Genomic DNA, 22,798 nt, shown 5'->3' on the forward strand with positions numbered 1-22,798 from the left:
AGAATGTTAATAAACTGTTGCAGAAATTTTGTCTTCTCTTCAGAGGTCTCCATAATACACACCACTTCTGGAGTTGTCCAGACCCAACAAGAACCATGACCCAGCAGGTCTGGGGAGTAACCAAGCCTCTGAGCACTCAGCATTCCACAGCTCTCCTTCCCACCCACCCCTAATTTCTTTTTTTATTTTTTTTTTTTTTCAGAAGCAACCCCACTCCACAGATGTTAAACTCTCCCTCTTATAGTTGCATTGCCTAAGAATACTACTGCTGCATGAACAGAACTTTGCTTCGTCATCATGTCTTCCCAGGCAATGAAACTTGCTATATTATTATAAAGGTAAAACCAGCTGTGCCACTATTGCTCAGTTCTGCTGCTATTTAACAGGATACCGCCAACATTATGCCTCAATTCACAGTAGAAAGGGAGAATAAAATTTTGTTTTATTGAAAATACTTGGAAAACTCATTCCAGTAAAATGCATCTTCCGCACTGAGCTTTGCCAAAACACCACAGTTATTTCACCATGTTTAGAAATCCCCACAAAGACTCATGCAACGGGTATTCAGTGTTCGTTAAGGGATTAAACCTCTACTTTATGCCTGACATAAACCCCAACATTTCTAACTGCCCACTGCCCCACACAGCCCTTCTACACAGGTTTCTTCCCATCAGGAGGCATCAAAACCATTCGATATGATTAGAGTTGCTTGCTTGTTAACAGATATACCAACCAGTCTTTTAACTTTTAATTTATCTTATGTCTCAAACTCCAGGCAAACAAAAAGAAAAAAAAAATCTCTTTCAGTAAACTTTGCACAGAGATAATCAATCTACTATTCAGTTATTTGAACAAGCATCTAGAGTTTAGCGATCTAGAGATCATTAAACTCCTCCTGATGAGGGTCTCTTCTTGTAGTTCAAACACAGCATAAGCAAATCTTTGGGTTCAATCCAAACATTTTTGATAGCTGCCATCCTTGAAGTTTTTATCTTGCCATGACCTATAGTTTCTCCTTTGTCTAAGCAACCATACACCTTTTTCTTCATCCTCAGCCTGTCCCTTCTCTCCACAGGAGAGGAAAAACCCAAACTACATGAAAAATCCCTTTTTTTTTTTTTTTTTTTTTTACATGCCATTTACCCCCCATTTTTTTATCCTCTACAGAGGGTCAAAAGACAAAAGAGGGCACTGAATCCATTGAAAAATGTCCAGAAGCCCATGAAAAAAAAAATAAATGAAAGTATACTTCACTCAATTCAGGCACAACATAAAAAGTATTTAAAGCTTCTGGAGATGAGCAAAACAGTTCTCTTTCATGTGTAATTGTGTAAACCCTCAGTTTTGAAGGAAGCTAAGCAACCATCCAGCAATAATTAGGCTCCTGAAAGTCAAGTAGCAAGGCATACAGGACCTGAAACGATGACTTTTTCTGATTCCCCAGGGAAGCACTTTCACTGGGGGACGAACACTGGAAATCCACTAGCTCTGCTTTCTTTTGCCCCCTGAAGGGAGATGCTCCAGAATCAGATCTTAGCAGCAGAGGGAGTCTGGTTCTCTTAACAGAGATCAGCATGTATCTGGCTTTCTTCAGTTACCAAAAACACACAGACATGACAGGCAAAATTAAATATTTTTACTGTTTAGTATCTCTGTGTAAGTGTGGTCTAGGCCTTCTAATAAGCTCTACAAATAGTATACATATAATAAAAACAGGCAGTGCGATACCCAATTGTTTTGTGTGGAGCAAACACCTGGCTTTCAACACATTACAAGACCAGACAGATCACAGGATGGGGAAGGCACCACAGCAAAGGTCAAAATCCTCAACCATCAGGACAGCAAAAACAGACTACACCAAGGAGCCCACACCCCACATACAGGTCCAACGCTTTGCTACTTCAGCTTTAATTTAGCCCTGTTCTTCTAGCTTACATTGGGATTAGGAACAGCTCCTTCAATAAAAATGTCCTCTGCTGAGCAGAGCCCACCAGCGTGGGAGGCCAGCCCAAAAGGCATGCCCAGTAGCCTGGGAACATGCCTCTGGTGCCGGCCAGCAGTTCAGCTGGGGCATTTAAAGAACCCTACAAATCCAGTGTGTCCAATACTGGACCGATTGGAAGCAGACCTTCCCCACCAACAGTAACAGCATTTCGTTCAACTAACGTGAACCTCTCCCAGGCTTTTAATCAGGAATGTTTCTAGATGGTGAAAATTTAAAGATCCCAATGTTTGTAACTCTCATAAAAGGCAGGAAAGGTACTGACAAACGAAGACATTTGGATTTGTGTTCCTATGGGTCCCAGGCATACAACATCAAGACATAAAAGGCTTGGACTACAAGCCACTATTTTAAACATTAGTTATTTCAGTAACTGCACCCACAGCATAATAAGTTTTAATGTTTCATGGTCAAAGCAGAAGGCTCTATCACATGGGCTCTGCAACAGTCTGTTCGGAACTGTTTTTTTCAATGCCGTTATTAACAGAACAGATAAAGGAATGCAGCATATGCTTGCTACATCTGCAAGCAACACGAAAGCGGGATGCAACTGCAACTCTGTTGGAGGTCAAGATTAGAATTCAAAACAATCCTAACAAGTCAGATCAGGCCATTAAAGGAAAAAAAAAAAGAAAAAAATGTAATTCAATAGAAGAGCAAGATAACCCTATTCAGCAGGATTAATCAACTCCACACAGAAAATGACTGGGTAGGTAGCGGTTCTTCAAAAAACGATGTGGGAGGTTATACTGGATCACAAGCAGAACATGAGTCAACAGTGTCATACCGTTAAGAAAAAAAAAAAAAAAAACACTCATTACATTAGATAAATCAACTGGAGTATTGCCTGCAAAACAGGCAAAGCAACGCCCCTTGCCTGTTCAGCACTGCAAGATAGGGCTGGCATAGTCAGATCAACTTGAGCCATCAAGCTAGTAGCAAAGATAAGGGCTGAAAAGAAGGGAGCCCTGGCACAACACACGGAAAGGGAACAAATGACTGGTTCAGCCTATAGAAACTAAAAAAAAAAGTTTCAAGTATTTTGGGAGGGAGGGGGAAGCAACAATTGTTCCTTGTGTCTATGATGAGTAAGGCAAATCAAACCAGGTTTAAACTGCATAAAGAGAGCTTTAGCTTAAACACGAAGGGAGGACAGGGAAGTGACTATATTGGCAGTGGCCCCTACGACTGGATCTTCATGACCACACTGGGCACAAACCTATCACAAAGGAGCTGCTCAAGCCCTGAGGAAGGCACATGCATTAGATACCCTCTGGAGTTACTCCAGCCCTGTTTTTCCATGAGTCCATGAAACGCCAACAATCAGATTGTAATGAGCAGGTCCAGGTAATGCCACCAATAGCTCCCAGTGAAATCAGTGAGACTTCTCAAAAAAAAATTGTATGGCCAGAAGTACCTACAGAGCAGATAACAAATATTCAGGGTTAACTTCCACAGAGTTATCTATTAATCAGCACTGACTATATCAGGAACAAACAGCTGATTAAATTGTAACCTTTAAACTAGTCCTGATTTGTACTTTTTCAAGTGTAACAATTTCTTTATGTTCTAGCATCTTCACAAACTCATTTCTTGATGCTTTTACTACATTCATACACCAATAACCTCAATATGCTTTTCCTACTACATGGTGAAGTAACAAATGTTTGTTTCACCAACCTGCCTTTTATGATTCTCTAGACAAGAACAGACAGAGCGAGCTGATACAGAGCTTTGTATGGAACAATTTTTGTGATCTTGACTATTTATCTTTGGAGAATTGCTATATTCACCATTATTTTAAAGATAATTTTGCTTCATATGGATTGGCATTACTACTACACAAATTCAGCATAACAAAATTTTAGACTAAAAGTAATTTTTGTGACTAAACTATGAACTGCTACAAAATTTTGATTTATAATAGGCACAGCAATAGCCTTAATGACTGCAGTGCTTCCGGGTATCAGTAACACACAGAGGTTGGCTCATTTCAAAACAGAAAGGGCATTATTTCCCCCCCCCCTCCTTCATGGGTGTCCCATACATATCTTCGGGGTCCCTGGCAGAGCTTCCAACATCCCCACTGTGACCACTACACCGTGGCTGCTATTACCATGCTAATGTTAATAGGCTGTAGCTTATGTGACCCCTCAGAGCGGGAGCTATTGCACAGCATAACTAGCAGAGTGCTGAATGACTGCCACTGGCTCTCTATTACAGAAGACTCACAAATAGTAAGGAACAGTGGTGGGAAAGTAGCAAGGGCAAAGCAAAAAAATAATTAAAATTTTGTTTTGGAAGGGAGCAGAAAGCAGGAATCTAAAGTGGCTGACAAAGAGAGATGCTGGAGCCTGGGGTCATGAGGCACGGGGCAGCAGGAGCGGCTGGAAGTCACTGTTTCCAATGACAGTGCAGCCCATATGCCAGAACATTTGCCACTTCTCTCTCCCTCTGTGCAACTGCAATTCAAAATTAATAAATAAATTAGGGACAATGAATATAAGCAAGAAAAATCATAAAGCCTGTGGCAAAAAGAAGTGTTGTTCCACTCGACTATTTTTTGTATTGCAGAAAACTTGCTTGGGAAAGATTCTGCAGAAAGAAGCAAAGTAGCCAGTTCTAATGACAAATATTTGGGGAAAACAGAAACTCCATATGTTCTGCTTTTATTCTACTGAAAATACAGAGGAAGCCAAGAGCTTTTTGATTTTAAGTGTAACGTTTCCTTATGCCAGGAGACAAACTATGCCGAAGTTAAGTCTGGACATTAATGGAAGCAAACAGCAGAATGCTGGTCCCTGGTGTTTCAATTATTCTCTCTTTAGAGGTTATGCTTCCAAGAAGTTACAGAAACAGTTTCCCTGTAAGGATTAATTTTTTTTTGCAGGCTGCTGGAATGTTTTTATTTAAAGCTACGTGGTCTGTATTTGCAGAAGAGCTCAGCTGGTCACTCTGCCTTTCCACCCACCCACCTGCCCCATGTGCCACAGGACCACGGTGCAGGGGGCTGGAGGCACCTCTGAAGAGCCTCTGGTCCAAGCCCCTGCCTAGCACAGGGTCAGCCAGCACTGTGCCCAGCTGGCTTCCCAGTATGGCCAAGGATGGAGACTCCACAACACCTCAGCACCCTCTTACCCTATCTGACAACCCTCACACTCAAAGTTCCCACTTTTAAGTGGAATATCCTGCGTTTCAGTTTGTGCCTGTTTCCTTCTGCCCTTTCTCTGTGCACCACTGAAGAGAGCCTGGCTCCACCGTCTCTGGCCCTGCCCATGAGGTCTTTATACATGATGATAAAGTCTCCCCCTGAGACTTCTCTTCTCCAGGCTAAACAATCCTAGCTCTCTCAGCCTCTCCTTTTAGAAATACTAATAAATAAATATTTAAACAAAATATCAAACCCGATATATCACAGCATACTGAGCAGTAAGAAAACCCTCTGATGGCATGGCTGGCCAAGGACACTTCTGCGCTTTACCTGCAAAAACAACACTGGGGGGGTCATTTCAGCACCAAAAGGCAAATTGAATGTAAAGCCAAACGCTCTTCAGAACCTTTGGCTAGTGCACAGAAGGTTTACATACACAAAAATGGGTACTGATCGAGTCCCTCAAGCCAGCATAAATTTCTACTGCAGTGCCCAAGATCAGGGTCCTGGAGAAACCAGTCTCTAGTCACTGGCACAGGTTCATGTCAAAACCACTGTCAAACCATTTGAAACTGGAGTTCCCAGAAGTAAATATAGGACTTTATTTTTCAAACACCACCTTCTGGTCTTAGTTCTTACTATTTCCATTTGTCTAAAAATAAAAAAAAAAGTAGGTTTTATACAGGAATGGCACTAACTGACCATACCAGTAGCCTCAAATCAAACTCCCTTCTTTTCCTATGTTAGCCAAATTCATTCTATTATACAAAAAAATATTAAGCAGATATCCAATAAAATCCTATCCTCTGTAGTTCTAATCTCTTCTTGCCCTTCAAATAAGACTTTTAAGTATTATCTATATTACTAAAATATTCTAGGAGCTATGCACCTGGCCCATGCTACAGTCTAAGGACTTCAATAGCTTTAGTTTGCAATGAAATAAGCTACCTCTAGAAAAACATTATACTCATAGAAATTAAGGCAGAAGGAGGCTTGCATGTAAATATCAATGAAATGAAGGTGATAAGAACCGGCATTAGGTCAATGAAAATTAGGAAAAAAATATTTCACTGCTAGATTAATTAAGATTCATTTACCACATGCAAAAAACCCTAGTATTTCCAGAATGCTTTCAGCATCTGCTCTGTGAGATCAGAGCTCAGGAGCTCTGTCAGCAAGCCAGTTTCTGAACAAAGAAGTGACTTTAACATTTTCTAACCTTGAAAGACCTAACATTATCAGTTTGGAATTTGGAATTCAAAACAACAGGTATTTCACAATAAATAACAAATTGACACTGCTCCAGACATGGCTTATTTCCTAAAAGCCTAAGCATAAATAAAGAAATGAATAAATTATTCAATAGAAATTGTTGTCTCTTTTCTTCCTTAATATCTATTTGTTTAGAATGCCTAATCTGAAGCTGCGTAATTCTTTAATACACAAACCCCTGGAAAAAAAAAAAAAAAAAAGAGAGAAGCTTCAAGTCTGTTGTTGGAGAAGCTGATTTATTCCGATAAAAATCGGTTAGCTCCCTAGAATGCAGAAAAAAGTAATTTTACTTGGGTTTGAGGAATTTGGTTCAAAGCTCTGATCTAGAAAGCAATATATACAGTTATTAAACAGTGTAAGGGGATTAACTCTACAGAGTGTTATTGACTACTCCAGTCTCATTAACTGCAATTTTATTTAGATAAAAATGTCATCTTAAACATCATTTTTGTGTCAGAAGTTAGATCTGAAGAATAACATTAAAAATAAATACGCATCAGCAGTTCCCCAGTCTGCAGCAGCTCTTCCTGGGGTCTCCCCTGGAACTCACAACTGAAATTATGGTTTTGATTTGCAACATGCCCATCAAGAGAAACTGCTTTTAAAAGAAGTTGTCCTGTGGAATGTGAGAAGTGTTTTTTGAGAGGCAGTTTCACTGGAGCATGTACAAGCTTAACACAGAAAGCTGATGTCTGTCTGCCTCTTTTTCCTCCAAGAAAGGAATGAAGAAAGGTTAGGGAAAGAGTTCTGGGTTCCCGGTGGACTTTTGCCTACTTTCAGATTTTATTAGGGAACTGCGAAGCTAATTATGTGTACGATAACTTCAGTAACTGATTTTCATCCAGAATCACAGACCAGAAAATAAAAGCATGAATGGAAAAGTCTGTCTTTTAAACTCGGAGCAGCTCAGAGGAGGCACTGGATATTTCAGCAGGCTGCAGCTGAGCTGCTGTACTGCTACAAGGACCAAGCAAAACCCTCCAGAGGTGCTGAAAAATATCACCAAACTCTAGAACATATCCCAATACCCATCACGGCCTTCACTTCTGAAAAACATCTATATGACACACCAAAGGGAACTCAGAAGATGGAGGCACAACGGGGTGCATGGGTACCCTGCGGCCACAGGTGGGATGCCTTCGGGATGGAGCATCCTCCCAAGCACGCTCCAGAGGGCAGACCTTGACCTGCAGAAGCCTTTAGGAACCAAACTCCTACCAAAATTAACAGCAGACGGGTATCTATGTATTTTTTGGACTCTAGACACAGGAAAAGTGCAAAGCCAGAAGTACAGACAGGCCGAACACCTCACTAGCCAATTCATGTACCAGGGTCACTCAACACTGCAGGCACATGCTTGCTTACAAGGCTACTGTTTGTTACCCCGGGCCATGCTCCTTCCCTCTAGGCACAAACAGGCAAAGCTGTTATCTTTCTGCAGGAATACTAGGTCTCATGCTTTTGCAAGGGTGAAATTTCACGTATGCAGTAGTATTTTGGGGCTGTATGAATATTTTCAAGTAGAGCTCTTAGTACATTTCATAACACACTCCACATGCAATTTCCTACATTACCTTAACCACAAGAACACAGTATATTTACCTCCAAAAGGAGGTACCGTATATAACCCTACAGTTACTATTACATGAATTACCAGCAACCAGACTCAAACATAGTTTTGCAAAGGGTCATTCTCCCCTCACCCTCCCCTTTTATTTTTTTAATTTAAAATTTGCTTCTACATTATTCCATGACATGTTGGCATTTTTTGGTCTACCTGTTGTATATTTTCTAAACAGTATCCACAGCCTTCCAAAGTTTTACAATTTGAGGTGATGAGGGCTGAAAGGTTTTGAAACCTTAGCAGAGAGAACCAAAAGGCCTTGACCATAAGAGAATATTCTACCTCTAAAAAAAACTTAGGAGCAGAGGCCTCCAGTCTAAATTCTTATGAAAAAACAGGTATTTCAATAAAGTTATGTATTTTATTTATATTGAACCAAAAATAACACTAGTAAAAATCCTAGTATGGAAGCAATTACATTTTTATACATTTGAAGCTTGGCTACCTTTGGTTTCATACACTTGCTTGAAGCAGAACATGCTGGCACTGTTTATTCATCTTCCCATATGAAAATAAACTGTGCTTCCACATGTTTCTACCCAAACGTAACTGCCTACGCAAGTGAAGTTATCCTGCTACATCAGTATAGGCGCTATTTAGGACGGGCAACAGAAACATGAATCACTACAGATGAAGAAGGGGCTGTACATCCCAACTGCCTGTGTTTTCTCCTGGTTGTAAGGACAGCTATATGTTGTATTGTTTAGCTGCATTTCTGAGAGGAGACCTGTTATAACTGGTACTACACTGGAAAAATAACGTATTTAACACCATGATGTCATTCCACCCACTACCAGTTGCCACGGTCTCACAGCATGCCAATAAAACATGAATTTCTAATTTTGAAAAATGTCTTTTTTATTACAATATTCAAAAACTTACAAAAATGGAGAAGAGCATAAACCCACTATCAAGATTATCAGTCCCTCTTAGATCATCTCGCATGTCACTTTCAGCATCCTACTCCTTATTTATCTCCTTCCCCGAGAGGCCACTAGTCATCATCACTCCTATACACCTGAGTTAATACTCAGGGATCAGATCCCCTGAGTCAGTGCTGAACTGTCTTCAGTGCAGTACCTCATGTCCCCACCCCTCAGGACCAGTGCTCTCACCATTTTAAGTTAACATTAATAATTAACAAAGAGAAAAAGATACCGCTGCTGTTAATTGTCCTCCACCATACTGCAGTCTTTGAGATTTTTCCTTAGGCTAAAGAAGAAAACAGTTAAGGATCCTACTTTAAACATTATCATGCATCAGCGATCAAGACTAAGTTCATTATCCTGGAAACAAAAACAAAGACCAAAAAAATGTAACAGATTACAGCCCAGTAACTTCTCTTAAGAGATGCAGGGACAGCATTTCTAAGGATGGCACTGGCGCCACAAATCAACTCAGCTAATACCCCACCACCCCGCTACAGCATTGGCAGGGATATGTAATACGTGGTATTTGTGGCACTACTGGGGAATACTATTTTAAGTCTAATTAACATGAAATTTTTAGAATGCAGATGCTTTTCATTTATACATAAAACAAAATGCCATGACATTTCTCCCATCCATTTATCATAAACAAGTTAATTACTGTGTAACAAATAGCTCCTGCTTGAATCTGTATGTTTTGTGGATGTTGGAGAGCTGACTCAGGCAAATAAGTTGAACCACAAAGTAGTAGTTAATAGCTTATGGCATACTTGTAATAAAACAATGACTCTGTAAAAGCTCTTGTTGTCAAATTAAGGCTAAGCTATTTCCATTGGAATAAGTCAATTATAAGCAGTCATTATCTGTTTAACTTGATTCAAACCTAAAATACTATAAGCACTTCCATTTTGATACATTCATAACACTGCATACATTTGAGAGCTGGATATTACAAAGCTTAAAAGGGAACGAACTGCTGCGTTTATTGCCACCCAGCTTATCCCCGAACCACGTAACATCTAAACTTGCCAATGCCGGCTGAAGTTCAGCACTACGCTGAGGTCTACACACGACTGGATCTCTGAGGAACAAACCCTCAGGCAGCACAAACTGTCCCAGGACTGCCCACATCTCCTTCCTAAGGAGAAAGCGAGGATTACGGGATTAAAGACTTTACATATGCCTACTGGAAGCCCCCAAGAGCCATCTGAACTCCATATACGCTTCCCCCCCTCCAGTTCCATGAAAGCACTAACAGGTGAATTCCCATCTACTTTTTCTTTAGGCAAACAGTCCCATTTGGCCTGAAGATGAATTACTGAATACTGATGAATAAGATGGTGGTAGCTGGCAGCAAAGCTTTGCGTGGTAAGATGGTGTGAAACAGTACATATGTCAATCTATCAAACATGATAATATAAGCAATCTGAACTCATTTTTGGTCTGAACTATTGTACAATACTTCACCCAGATGGAAGAAAGAGATAAACATTTTATGCTTCAGACATAGCAAGTGTTAGGAAGTAAAATTAAACCTAAACTGGAAAACTACCAATTTTACATGCCAGAGTATATATAAAGAACAACACAAGCATGAGGAAGAATTTTCTCCCCCGTTACTGTACAGATTATTAAGATATATTTATTTCCTATGATAAACAGCAGCATGTATTTGACTACAGATTAAAAGCTGTAAAGATGGTAGTTTCCTTATTAGCAAACATAGCATTTGCACTTTTTTTTTTTCCCCCTTTCTTCTTCAGTTGACAAAATGCTTACAAATCATGTAACTCATGACAATGTTATCAGGACATGAATCTTACAAGTGGTGCATGCAAACATAATATCCCAAGGGCCAGTTCAGCCCTAAATCATAGAATCTTGGAACCGTTTATTTGCCATGACTAACGCAAAACTACAATTGGCCCTTAAAGGATAAAATTAAATAGAAATACATTTTCATTCAAATCAACTTGACAGCCTACCTAAATATAATTTCATGTTTAAAAAATACCAGTTAAAAATGAAATGAAGTGACAGCCACTGTGCTGTCTTCTAAGTCACTGCCAGCTAACTCCTCTAAACAGACCTTCTGCTCCATCCCTATTGTCCACCTATATAAAAACACAGCACAATTTATCAAGCACTAACCTGCAAAAAAGACTCCTCCTAGCAAATATATTGATGACATGACTTTCTACAGTGTTTGGAGGGCATTGTTTATCAAACAATTTCCGAAGCTAAAAAGCATGAAATCGACTGGGTATACAGGCTGGCCTGTAAAGCCTTACAGTGTATACGTCTGGGGAAAAACTGCTACAAAATATAAATAAACAATATAAATCAAATATAAATAAACAATTGGTACTTGGTCTCTTCATGTGTAGCTATATTCTTGGGCTTGTCTATTTCAAATTGCTGTTTGGTTATCTTTCAAGCTAAAAATAAACTCCCCAACTTCTACTAATTGATGCCAGGCAGTCAAGAGAATTCCTGAACAGCAAAACTAAGACAACTGGGCTCAGAAACAAAACTGATTGCCAACTCATGTAGAGAAAAAAATGTCCAGTCCTGGATTCTGCGGAAGCCAGAAAGAACACTGACAACTCTCCCTCTCTTCTGAGAAAAATCGAAGTAAGGGAGCAGGTGTTTGCTCTGGAGGAAGACCGAAATCCCAGCTTTCTGGCAGAGACATGCATGTGAGTAAACATACTCAGGAAAAAGTAGCAAAGGGTTTATAAACCCTTGAGTAGAGCATCATGTCACAACGTGCTCCCCAACTTACACAACATGCTATGTTTTTAGAACTGCTGCGGCATCCACCGATCATTAGTGATTTAACTCAAGGGGAGAGCCAGGGGGTGGAGGATTTTGATTTTCAAAAATTCTCTTTGGAGCAAAACAATGGCTTTTCTGCATCATGCAAATATAAAGTTTAATTATTTTTTACTTGAAAGGGAGATAGATCAATACGCAGGATAATCTATTGTTACTTGGATTACGAAGATGTCTTAAGAGTTTACAATCACAAGAGTAGTTATAATCCTGCAATTACTATAAAGCTAATTGGTAGTTTCTTTTTGCATGTGTTTTCATGTTGTCAGTGGGGCAGTAATGAAAATGAATGCCACATTTGTGAACAGAATGTCTGTAGGCTTGTTTACCACATTTCCAACAACAACGTCTGCTTTATCATGCATTTCAAAGCAGAGATAATTTAAGGAACTTTGAATTTCATACATAAAAATACTTTCTAAAATATCAAATCTAGGGTTCCTTCATACGAGGTAGGAGTGGGAGACTTAAAAGTGAAGTGATGACCTCACATACTATAGGCAAACAATCCACCTGAAGCAGACAGCACGCGGACTTCGAGTGATTCATCTGTATTCAAAACTGCACTCAGGTAAACCACTTAGTGTTTCATCCTCCTACAAACATAATTCTACAGTCAATTTTACCATCAAACCCAGCATCTTTAAGCCTCCTTTCACCTCCTGAAAATACAGTTATTGCAGAACCTATTAAGCTTTTTATTCCACTTACCTTTGAGTAACTTCTGCCCTTCCATGATGTTTTGGGAAACGAATGCTGTGTAGTCATCTTCTGAAAAGCCAGGCTTGCATGTGGGTCTAACTGTAAGATCCCCATTGTGTGCCTGCAAAAACAAAACAAGGATAACACACACCATGACTTTCGTCATTTGGGAAAGTGTTTTGCACCCAATGACTAGGTGTTCAGGCATGGGCAAACCTCAACAGTAAAGCAGCATGCAAGTAGAAACTGCTTGTGCTGTATCTGTTGGAGTGGATCCATACTGTAGCTGCAAAAATAAAACGGGCCAGCAAATAGTTGCCTGACTACAAGAGCGCATTGTTTGTAGGAAGGCTGGGATACTGGGCACTGTCAGAAGAGGGGAGGAAACAAAGAGCAGCAATTCATCAAGGCCTGATGTTGCAACATCCAAACCCGAGGTTTGCTATTGAGAAACCAGGCAAGCCCCAGGACTGAAGGAGGGGAAACACCCCAGCTCGCTGCAGCCTCAGGAGCCTCTCACCAGCTGAAGTCCCCTTCCCTCCCCTCCACCCAGCAGAAGCCTCCGAGGCTCTGCCTGCTGCTGCCTCTGCAACCCCCCCAGGCTCTACGTGTGCCAGGGGCAAGGAGGGGATGCCAGCTAAAAAAATGTAACAATGCCACTGACTAGCACAGCCCCATGCACAACCTGCCAGGATCCCAGGGGGGAAGCATCCAGCTACACACTCAGCTGCAACTTTGGACTGCGCAGTGGGGAACCAGCCCCTGCCACGGGGACAGGTTAGTCCAGTCACAGCAGCCCAGGCACCTTGGGAGGGGGTACACATTCCCCAGCAAGGAAGGTCTCAGACCCCAACTTCAACCAGCTCACTGACAGCACGTAAGCCAGTGATTTATGCCTAACAAGTGCCAGGTGATATATGCACAAACAAGTGCTGGCGGGATTTCTAACGCTCCTGGGCTGTCAGCAGGGCTAGGCAGAGCATCACTTAGCAATGCAGGCTGCACCTCAGATGCCTCCAGTCCCAGCAGCGCAAGCTGAAGCCAGGGGACCAGAGTCACTTCCCTGAGAAAACGCAACTCGAGACATGCACCTGCCTCCCCGGGGAGAGGAGCCCCGCTCCCCCGGGGTTCCCGAAACTCTCCCGCACACAGATGATGCTGCATTACAGAGAGTGGCAGGAGGGATGAGGAACTAAGGGTCCTTTCGGATAAGCTTAGTAAGCAGAAAGCCAGCCAACGTACTCTGCTAAAAATCACACTCAGGAGACGGATGCCAGCTACTGCATGGGAAGCGCAAGGAAGCAGCGGCTCTGTGGACTCTGACCGTTGCTGGCAAGACGTTGCCATTAAGGAAACATTTCAAAGGGTCTTACTGAAGATAATAGGCTTTAAATCTGAAACCACCCAATTATGATGATGGTGCTTGCTAGACGAGAGCGCATCAGGGCTATTTCTGCGCACCCACCGGCCCCCCAAGGGCTGGGACTTGGGACATCTTCACAGATTCAACTTGGCACAGGGGATTCAGGCAGAAAAATAAGCGGCTCTTGTTTCAGCAACCAGTCCAGCAGGGAATACAGCAGCCGCCCCGCTCGCACCGTAACACTGCAGCCACGCGTTCCGGCATTTGTTGATGTTCTGCGGATCATTCCCTAATTCGAGGGGGGGGGACCCTAAAACCCCCGAACTTTTCAGACCACAAGCCCCCAGCAGGGCTCAGGCCCACTCGCTGTGTTGACGGGCTGGTAAAAATAAAAGTTGAAGGCGCCGCGGCGGCGGAGGGGCGGCTGGCGCGGAGCGGGCAGCGCTGCGCGACCGCGCTGGGGCGCGGGGCTCCGCGGGGGCGGCACCGCCGCCGGGACGCGCCGCTGCCCCCGAAGTTCGCCCGCCGAGGCGCACCGGGGAGGGCAAGTTTCGCCGGCACCGCTGAAGCACGGGATTCAGAGGGAACGATACCGCTAAAAAATAATAATTAAAAACTACAGTGATGATTTAAAAAAAAAGGGGGAAAGGGGGGGAGGTGGAACCGGCGGGGAGCTGCGGGTGCCGCTCACGCACCCTCGCCCACCCCGCCCGCGCGGAGCGGCTTCGCGCCCCGACCCCGAAGTTGCCGCGGCTGCCGTGCCCGCAGGCGGCGGGCGCGGAGCGGCTGCGCAACCCCCGCGGGGCGCGGAGCCCGGCGGTGCCGCCCGCCCGGCTCCCCGGGGCGCACCACTTACCGCCGCCGCCGAGCCCCAGACGGGAAGGAGCAGCACCAGCAGCACCCGTGAGCCGGTCCTCATCGCCCCGGCGGCGCCCGCCCGCCGAGCCGGGGCCGTGGCGGGGGCGGTGGCGGAGGCGGGGGCCGTGGCGGTGCGGCTGGGCGCCCCGCGCTGCGCAGTGCCGGGGCCGGGGGGTCGCTGCCGCCCCGCTCCCGCCGCCGCCGCTCGCTGCCCGCTCTGGGCTGCAGGTGAAGCGCCCGCCGCGCGCCGCCGCTAGGCCCCGCCCCCCGGCCCCGCGGCGCGCGGGCACGCGCCGCCTTAAAGCGACAGGCACCGCCCCGCCGCGCCGGTTGAGGCGGCGGGGGGCGGCGGCGGCGGCGCCTCCTTCGGCGCCCTGCGGACTCCACCGGGGGTGGCGGGGCGCGGAGGTCCCGCGGGGAGGCGCGGCTGCCCTGCCCAGAGAACAAACTTGCCTGTCCGAAGGCGATAAAACTAACGCGTTCAGCGTATCCAGCGGAGAGGGGCGCCCACTGAGGGACAAGTGGCGGTCCGCTGAGGGAAAAAGTAGCACATCCAGGGGAAAAGTAATATATCCAGCGGGGAGATGTACCTAGTGGGGAAAAATCTAACGTGTCCAGGTGAAAAATAAGTGTATCCAGTGAGGAAAAACTAGTATGTCCGAAGGGAAGACGTACATCCAGGGGATGATGAGCATTCCCAGTGAGGAAAGCACAGCCCAGGCTGTGAGGGAAAGGCGGCGTGTGGGGGAGTAGCGTGTCTACAGGACAAATGAATAAATCGGGGATCTAAAAAGTAACCTGTCCCGATAGGAAAAACTGGGATACCTGAAAGAGAAAGAAGTGACAGCAAAGAAGCGGGAGCCCCGCGGCGCGGCAGCCCCGCCGCCCCTCAGCAGCGGGGGCGGGAAGGGCCGGGCCGCAGCGCTCTGAGGGGCGGCGGGCCGGGCTGCGGCGGGCAGGGCTGGGCCCCGGGCCCCGGTAGCCACAGCGGGGGAGGGCGCAGCGGGAGCCGCCCCGAGGGCCGGGTGTTTGGGGTGCGCGGCCGTCCCGGGATCAGGTGTAAGCCGGGTGGTGGCTGAGGTGGCGCCTCAGCCGTGGGCGGGAGCCAGCGCCCGCCCGGCCCTTCCCTGAGCGGGGAGCGACCCGCCGGGCCTGGACCCGTCCCCGCCAGGAGCGGGTAACGCCAACTCCGCTAAACCGGGGGTCTACCGGGGTAAAAATAAAGGCAGAGCAAAACAGGGCCAGAAAGCAAAACTTCTGTTTAGTTTTCGCACAAAACTGCAAGTGGCAAGCAGCGGTTACCAGTGCTGAGTGTGGCTGCTGCTCTTTGCCTACAGCGCGACCAAATGCTGATCCAGATAGGATCCTCTTCCTTTCTGAATGCAGCTCAACGCCACAAACAGGAGTTCTCTGGCATGTATGTTTTGTGCCTATAAATCCAACAACGATTTGCATAAATAGATGCATACTCTCTGATATACGTGCAAAATCAGACATTGCAGCTGAAAAATCTGGCCATTAAACTATTCCGTTAGATTCACACATTTCCGAAAGAATGAGACACATAAATCCACTGACTGCATCTTTTGCTATTCAGTAGGTTTAATAGCATTGTGTTAACACCTAGAGATGTTAGCTAAGAACTGAGACCTCATTGTATTAAGCTCTGTAGACACAAATAATGAAAAGATTGTTCCTACCCTACCAATTTACAGACTTAGTGGATTATGGGGTTTATTTTGTTTTTAAACAACTATTTCTGAGTTTGTTACACAACACCAAATAAATCCTATCATTGTATTGAATTTACTGTACACCCTTTCTTATGAAGTGCTTTCACAAAGGCAGAAATAATCAAGTGACACTAACACAGCAAAAATAAAACCACCTATGTAGATATGAAATCGAAATTTTTCCCTGTTATTTTTATCCTAAATTTCAAAGTTTGAAGTAGGTTGTTCCAGGTTGAAGGGCAGCTGCAGTTGTTGCTATGTCAGTAAAACTACAGGTACTCTGGAGACTTTGGGGATATTTTGGATTTGTGCAACTACAGTGCGGATATTTCCTTGTGAATACCTATGGCCAGTTATTTTGACTCTTGCTGGACTACAGCTGTTGCTATGCATGTGCTCGCTCTGTTTGATAACTTTGTTAATATGACAAGTTGTACAAGTATTGTCAAAATAAGTCTGACACCACAACAGATTGTGAAGAAAAGGCAGAGCAGTAGTGAAAAAAAATAGAATTCTTCAACATGTTTACAGTTGATTTCTAATCTGATGGCAAATTGATTTTTTTCCCAAACTAGTTTGCCATCCCTCTTTTCTAAGTGATGGTAACTGACTCTGTACTTGGGGAACAAGTCTGTAAATGGAGTGAGCATGCTTTCCGGTTATGTTTCTAGGAACACTGGCCTATGGGAGACACCAGGTACCTTCCCAAACCAAGGTGTTTCCAGAAGAATCAGATGACAGTACAAATCCAGTCTTTAGACAGCGGAAATCACTGGTTTATATGTGTGGTTGTTTTCAATCTACCATTTTTCTTCAGCTCTTGGCACTGATTAATTTTGGAAGGAATGAGTTTTGATAACTGATTAGCTACTGTTTCAGCTACCTCCTTGTTTAGAAGCACTTAACATGAAGTGCTTAGAAAATATCTCCTTTCAGACCTTTAAGGAGAATTAAAATATGCCATTTACATTTTTGTACTATTGAATTTTTCACAAACCGTTACATTTAAGCATACAGGTCTGAGCTGGGCCTGAACATATGTTATTTGGGAGGGTTAGCTTCAGATGCTCGCTTCACTTTGAGGCTGCCGGGAGGCTGGCTATGAATTGGTATTCTTGCATAAAAAGGAAATAGGAAGCTCTAGCGTCTAACATATGAACGCTACAAGATGCGGATTTGGCTGGATGAAGACATTTAAGAGCGTACACATGCACAGTGAATTAACTTGCTAAACACCTCAAGAGCAAAACTGCTGATCCTAAGAGCCAACTTGCTGTACTGCACAACACTCAAGAGAATAAAAGGCTCATAGATGAGACATCTACAGAACTGACTGTGCCAAGATAATGAGGAGCACAGAGTACACAAGGGATTTTTCTCTCCTTGATGCACACATGTAATTCCTATTGACAGCAGTGGGAGTTACACATACATATCAAGGGGACAATGGAACCCTTAGTTCTGGAGATGAGTATCAGATGTGAGCTGTGTTACCATGGATAGAAAATGAGAGAGAGGGAGGTGTGATCACTAAGGGACAGTACAACATACAATAAAATTGTCAAGCAGCCATCCACTATGTGAAAGCATGGGAATAACAAATTAAGTGGACAGGAGGTGAGAAAATAAAGTCTCAAGAGACTTTTGCCTTCCTAGCTTAGGGCTGATATCTGGATTCCTTATTTGGGAAGTATTCCCACTGGCTTGACCTGTTTAATTCTCTGATCAGTAAATGTTTCTCTGAACTCAAGTAAACAGTTGTGGCGTAGATGCTAAGAATGAAAAATGGTTTTGTTAAAAAGTCTTAACAAGCAAGGAAAAATTAAATTAATACAGCGAGCAAACCACACCTTAGGTTTCTTCTGCATCATCTGACAATTCTTGCTTCTTAAATGGGAGATAGCTAGGTGACCAGTGATTTGAGAGTCATTATTACTAATTTTGGTTTGCGTCAAAAGTAGTAACAAAGGACAGAACCAGAAAGATAATGATGATTCTGGATTGATAGATAATGGCAAATTAATGAGTTTATGTCAGCATTTCAAAACTGAAATGAATGAGAAATGCCTTCAGGTTTAATCCACATTTGGGATCTTTTTGGGATGTGTAGGGAAGACAGAACAAGATGGAACTGAACAATAAAGTGAAAGGTAAATCAAAGCTGTGAAATTAGTGACCAGGAAAAGATGTAAACATCTACCAGATCTAGACAAAAACCAACAGAGGAAATCTTGAGTAAGAAGACCACAACTACAGAGGGAAAATAACTAACAGTAAAAGCCAGACTTTGGTAGATTTATGTAATTTTTTAAAGCAACAGCAAATCACTAACTACACGAATGGTTGGGCACAGCTCAAAATTCTGGATTACTTATGATCTGGCTCCAGTACAAAATCTGAAGACAAAATGATGAGTCACAGAGGAGAAAGTGACTTGGAGAAAGAATCCACAGGAAAAAGCAGCAGCAAGCAGGAATGGAATATGCATTAGTCTAAGTTGATTCTGTACCACCCTGCATGTGATACCTGTGTGCTGGAATGGCGAGAAAGATACAACTGTCTTCCTGGTTAAACAGATCTTGCAAAGTCACATTTTCAGTCCTGCCAGACATGCTGCAATGCCAAGGAATTTGAACTTTCTCTCTTTTACACTATCTGCTCATCAGTACCTTGTGGATCCTATTGATTCTCCTTCTGAGCTGGTAATGCAAATGGCAATGAGGAAAATACAGCTTCAGAGGCCCTAAACAAAACCTTCCTGCTTAGTTAATTACACTGACCAAGGGAGGCCAAGTTTAGTGTAGTTTGACCTCCAATTATGAGACAAGCTGTGGTCTTCTCACTGAACTATGCAAGCATTAATGGCAGCATGCCAGCGATGGCTATATTAAAATCAATTTTAAAATCCCAATTCTATGTCTCTTTCACCTTAGGTGAGGTAACACACCTTATACTAATGTAACACTTATGAGAATATTGTAAAACAAAATTGACCTATGCAAAACAGTAAAATTTCTACTTTTTTTTTTTTTTAGTTCATTTATTGCGTTCTTGGAAAAAATGAAAAAAGGCAAAAGTACACTGAGAGGTTTAATAGCTCTGTATCATTACAGTGGACTGCAAAAATGAAAAAATAAAAAAAAAGCAGAATTAGGTTTGTTCTCAGAAGATACAGTGGGTGCCTATTTATGTCAATATGCCTCTTGTAACAGCTTCAGAGAAGTGACCTTCCTGGTTCATGGGCAAACCCGTGTGCCTTAGACACAGAAAGTCATCAAGGAGAATACACGGCAAGAGATCATCCCTAACATATCAGACAGTCAGCTGCCCAGGCTGCTCCGTGATGCAATGCTTTGTATTCACGGACACAATGAAACCCCACTGGATTTAGTAAAAAAAAGAAATTAATAGCCATTGTGCCATTTTACAAGTGGGAGGAAGGCCACAGATTCCCAGTTTCCCTAAAGCCCCCACAGACTTACTGATTTTAAGGCACTCTTCACACAAGCATGTGGCTAAACATGATTGTGCCATCACCTCAGAAACAAAGAGTTACCTAAAGCAGTCATCGTCTAAAATGGTTGCATTCACAATAAGCTTTACACTGTAACAGCAATCTGAGAAGAACCTTGTTGAAGTAATATAAACCGAGTGATTTCCTCCCCACCCTCTCCATGCACCCTCCTCAGCAGCTGAGAGGAGACGCTTTTTCTAACAGTTCCTGTCCCTGCCATCTCCCGTACTGCTGGGCATCCCCACACTTAGAGATTCAATGAGGAAACAGGGAAAGGGGGCAGGATCTAACCTATGAATCCTTACAGTTCTGTAATTTTTCTTCATTGCACACCAGAAAACTCCACATGAATATCAACATAATTAATAGCTTTTTATAGGGACTGCCAAAGGAAAATGGGAATTTTTCAGACTCACAGCTTTTGCTGTTTTTATTGTTTATAGCAGCAATTGTCCTCATAATTTCACCATTGCCTTTACTTCCGCTTTTGGTGGATGTGGCTCCATCTACATTGAAATGTTCACATTAATACAACTTATCCCAGTCCACATCTCAAAATAAGTTACACTGGTATACCAGCAATATTAATAAATAAACAGACTTCTAACTAGCAAAACCGTGAGTTCCAGATCTAGCTTTCTTATGTTACTGACAATACATGCTATTCTTCTTTATCAGAAAAAAAAAATATCTGCACAGATTGGTGAAGCATAAATAGATGTTATATTCTGAGCTTTTTCTGCTTTTTGTGGCACCCAGCTTGTTTGTATGCCTCCCAAATATTTTTTTCCTCCTGAATATATCCAACAGTTTTAGCACCATGACAGATACTCTGAATTGTGTGTGTGTGTGCGTGCTAAATGCTGAGGCAGAAGTCCTCAGAGAAAGCCCCACTTATCTTTTTAATATGAAGTCATTTTCTGGAGCTGTCAGTATTTTTGGTCAAAAAACACCTGAAGACAAAGCCCTTTACAAGAGACAGCTCTGACAGTCTATGGATTTGAGTAGTAGAACTGAAAAGATAAGAAAAGAAAACTTGGAGTGAGGAGAGAGAGAGGAAGAGATGTGCTCTTGTAAGATATTACTTTATGACAAAATATCACACACTCAAAGAAATTCAGCATATTTCCAATTAAAAAAGGTAGTGACAAATTCACAGCATTTGTCTCCATACAACTTCAGTCAAGTTAAAGGTGTATTTGAAATTTTTTTTTAATATCTGTATCAGTGATTTAGCTATAAATGAGAATAATAACATGATGTGGATATTACATGCCTAAGTGAAATAAAGCCTAGAGATAAAAGAAAGGGAACTATTTAGGAACATTCTGTGCATGGTCAGCTGCATAATATGGACTGACTGTAGGCCAAAAATAATAAAAAACGACGTCCTCCACACACGCATAAACCGAGAGGAAGATAAAGAGTAGAGTCACACAGGTTAAAATTTGGTAACTACCATTGGTACTTACCACCTGACTACTGTTCAACTGACATGCTGGGTTTGGATGTTGGTGGGGTTCTTGCATGAGCCCAAAGAGTTCTGTGTACAGAGTAGCTGCCACCTTTGCCAATGTCTACAAATATCTGAACTCCAAAGATTATTTTTTCAAGTTCATGCATTTATCTAACAAGATTATCTGTGGTTATCCTATTAACTCTGACCAATAGATCCTGTGGTCTCGCATCACCTAATCTCTTCCCAACTGCACACATGCTTTCAAGTCAGAGTATGACTGTGTCTAGGACATTTACAATGTGGGTACATCCAAGACTGGGTAAGCCCCAGCTAAAAAGTAACTCTGACAGACAGTGGATAAGTGTGTGCTTTCGATCTCTTTGAGAAAGAAATAGTGTGGGAGATATTCCTGCACCATCTTCTGTTATGAGCTACAGGCAGACTTACGGTTTAATAAAGCTTATTGTAAGTGACATTACTTCAGTGATTCTGATGGTGCTAATCCATCAATAGGAAATGGCAAAATCATGTGACAGGTTTTATTGTAGCCTAGGAAGAAGCACAGGATTTAAATGGGACATTTTTATTGTAAGATTTTAACAACAAATAGAAATTACATCTGGTGCAAGTTACAGGATGAATCGGGTAACCCATACTTTACATATCCAGATATTTCAACAGAATGGTCATTTACACAGCTGATCCTGAAGTATTTTGTGAGAGATAAATCTAATAACCTTTCTGTGAAAACCTCAGCAGGATGCAGACACTATAGTAATCCGTATGCAAGCTACCACGTTGTAGTGTATGCTGTCAGACAACTCAATTATTTTCTTCCAGATCTAACATAAGCTTCTGTTTAGTAAACATGATGAGAGTCAAACTTTTACATATATATATATAAAGTGCTTAATTTGCATGCAAAATTGCCGTAAGTATGTATGCAAATAGGAAAACTCATGCACAGATGACTAATTAAGTGCATTTATGTGAGAAATTACCCAATGCACGCATGGAATCTCAGTAATTGTACACACAACTCAGATGTGCGATTGCATATGCATTTTGGACACATAACTGATTGAAAAAATTGTTTCTCAGTACTGTGTTGGAATAACTGATGCAGAGCACACGATTAGATATACAGCAACTGATAAGGCTTGCAAAAGAAACTGCAAAAGCTCATGAGCTTTACAGTAAGAACAGAATTTACCATCTCTACCATTAATTTTCTCCTGTTCACTTATAACCTGTAATGTGCTAATCCATGGCTTGAAAAGAACCATTTCTGTAAGTACTGTAAAGAAACACTCAAAAAATAAAATCAGTGTGATGGTGCAAGAGATGGTGTCATTA

At 42.7% G+C, this 22,798-nt stretch overlaps 1 protein-coding gene across 1 annotated transcript in view; it reads right to left on the reverse strand.

Annotated features, from left to right (window-relative positions):
* Positions 1-14,957, reverse strand: part of CDH4 (cadherin 4) — a 462,285-nt gene extending 447,328 nt beyond the window's left edge. The window contains exons 1-2 of the mRNA XM_037401839.1: positions 14,735-14,957; positions 12,525-12,636 (exon numbers count right to left, since the gene is read on the reverse strand). Coding sequence (XP_037257736.1) covers positions 12,525-12,636; positions 14,735-14,797 — 175 coding nt within the window. The 5' untranslated portion in view covers positions 14,798-14,957. The remainder of the gene's footprint in view (positions 1-12,524; positions 12,637-14,734) is intronic.
* Between the last annotated feature and the right edge of the window lie 7,841 nt (positions 14,958-22,798).

This window comes from Falco rusticolus, chromosome 10 (genome assembly GCF_015220075.1).
Source record: "Falco rusticolus isolate bFalRus1 chromosome 10, bFalRus1.pri, whole genome shotgun sequence".
NCBI lineage: Eukaryota > Metazoa > Chordata > Aves > Falconiformes > Falconidae > Falco > Falco rusticolus.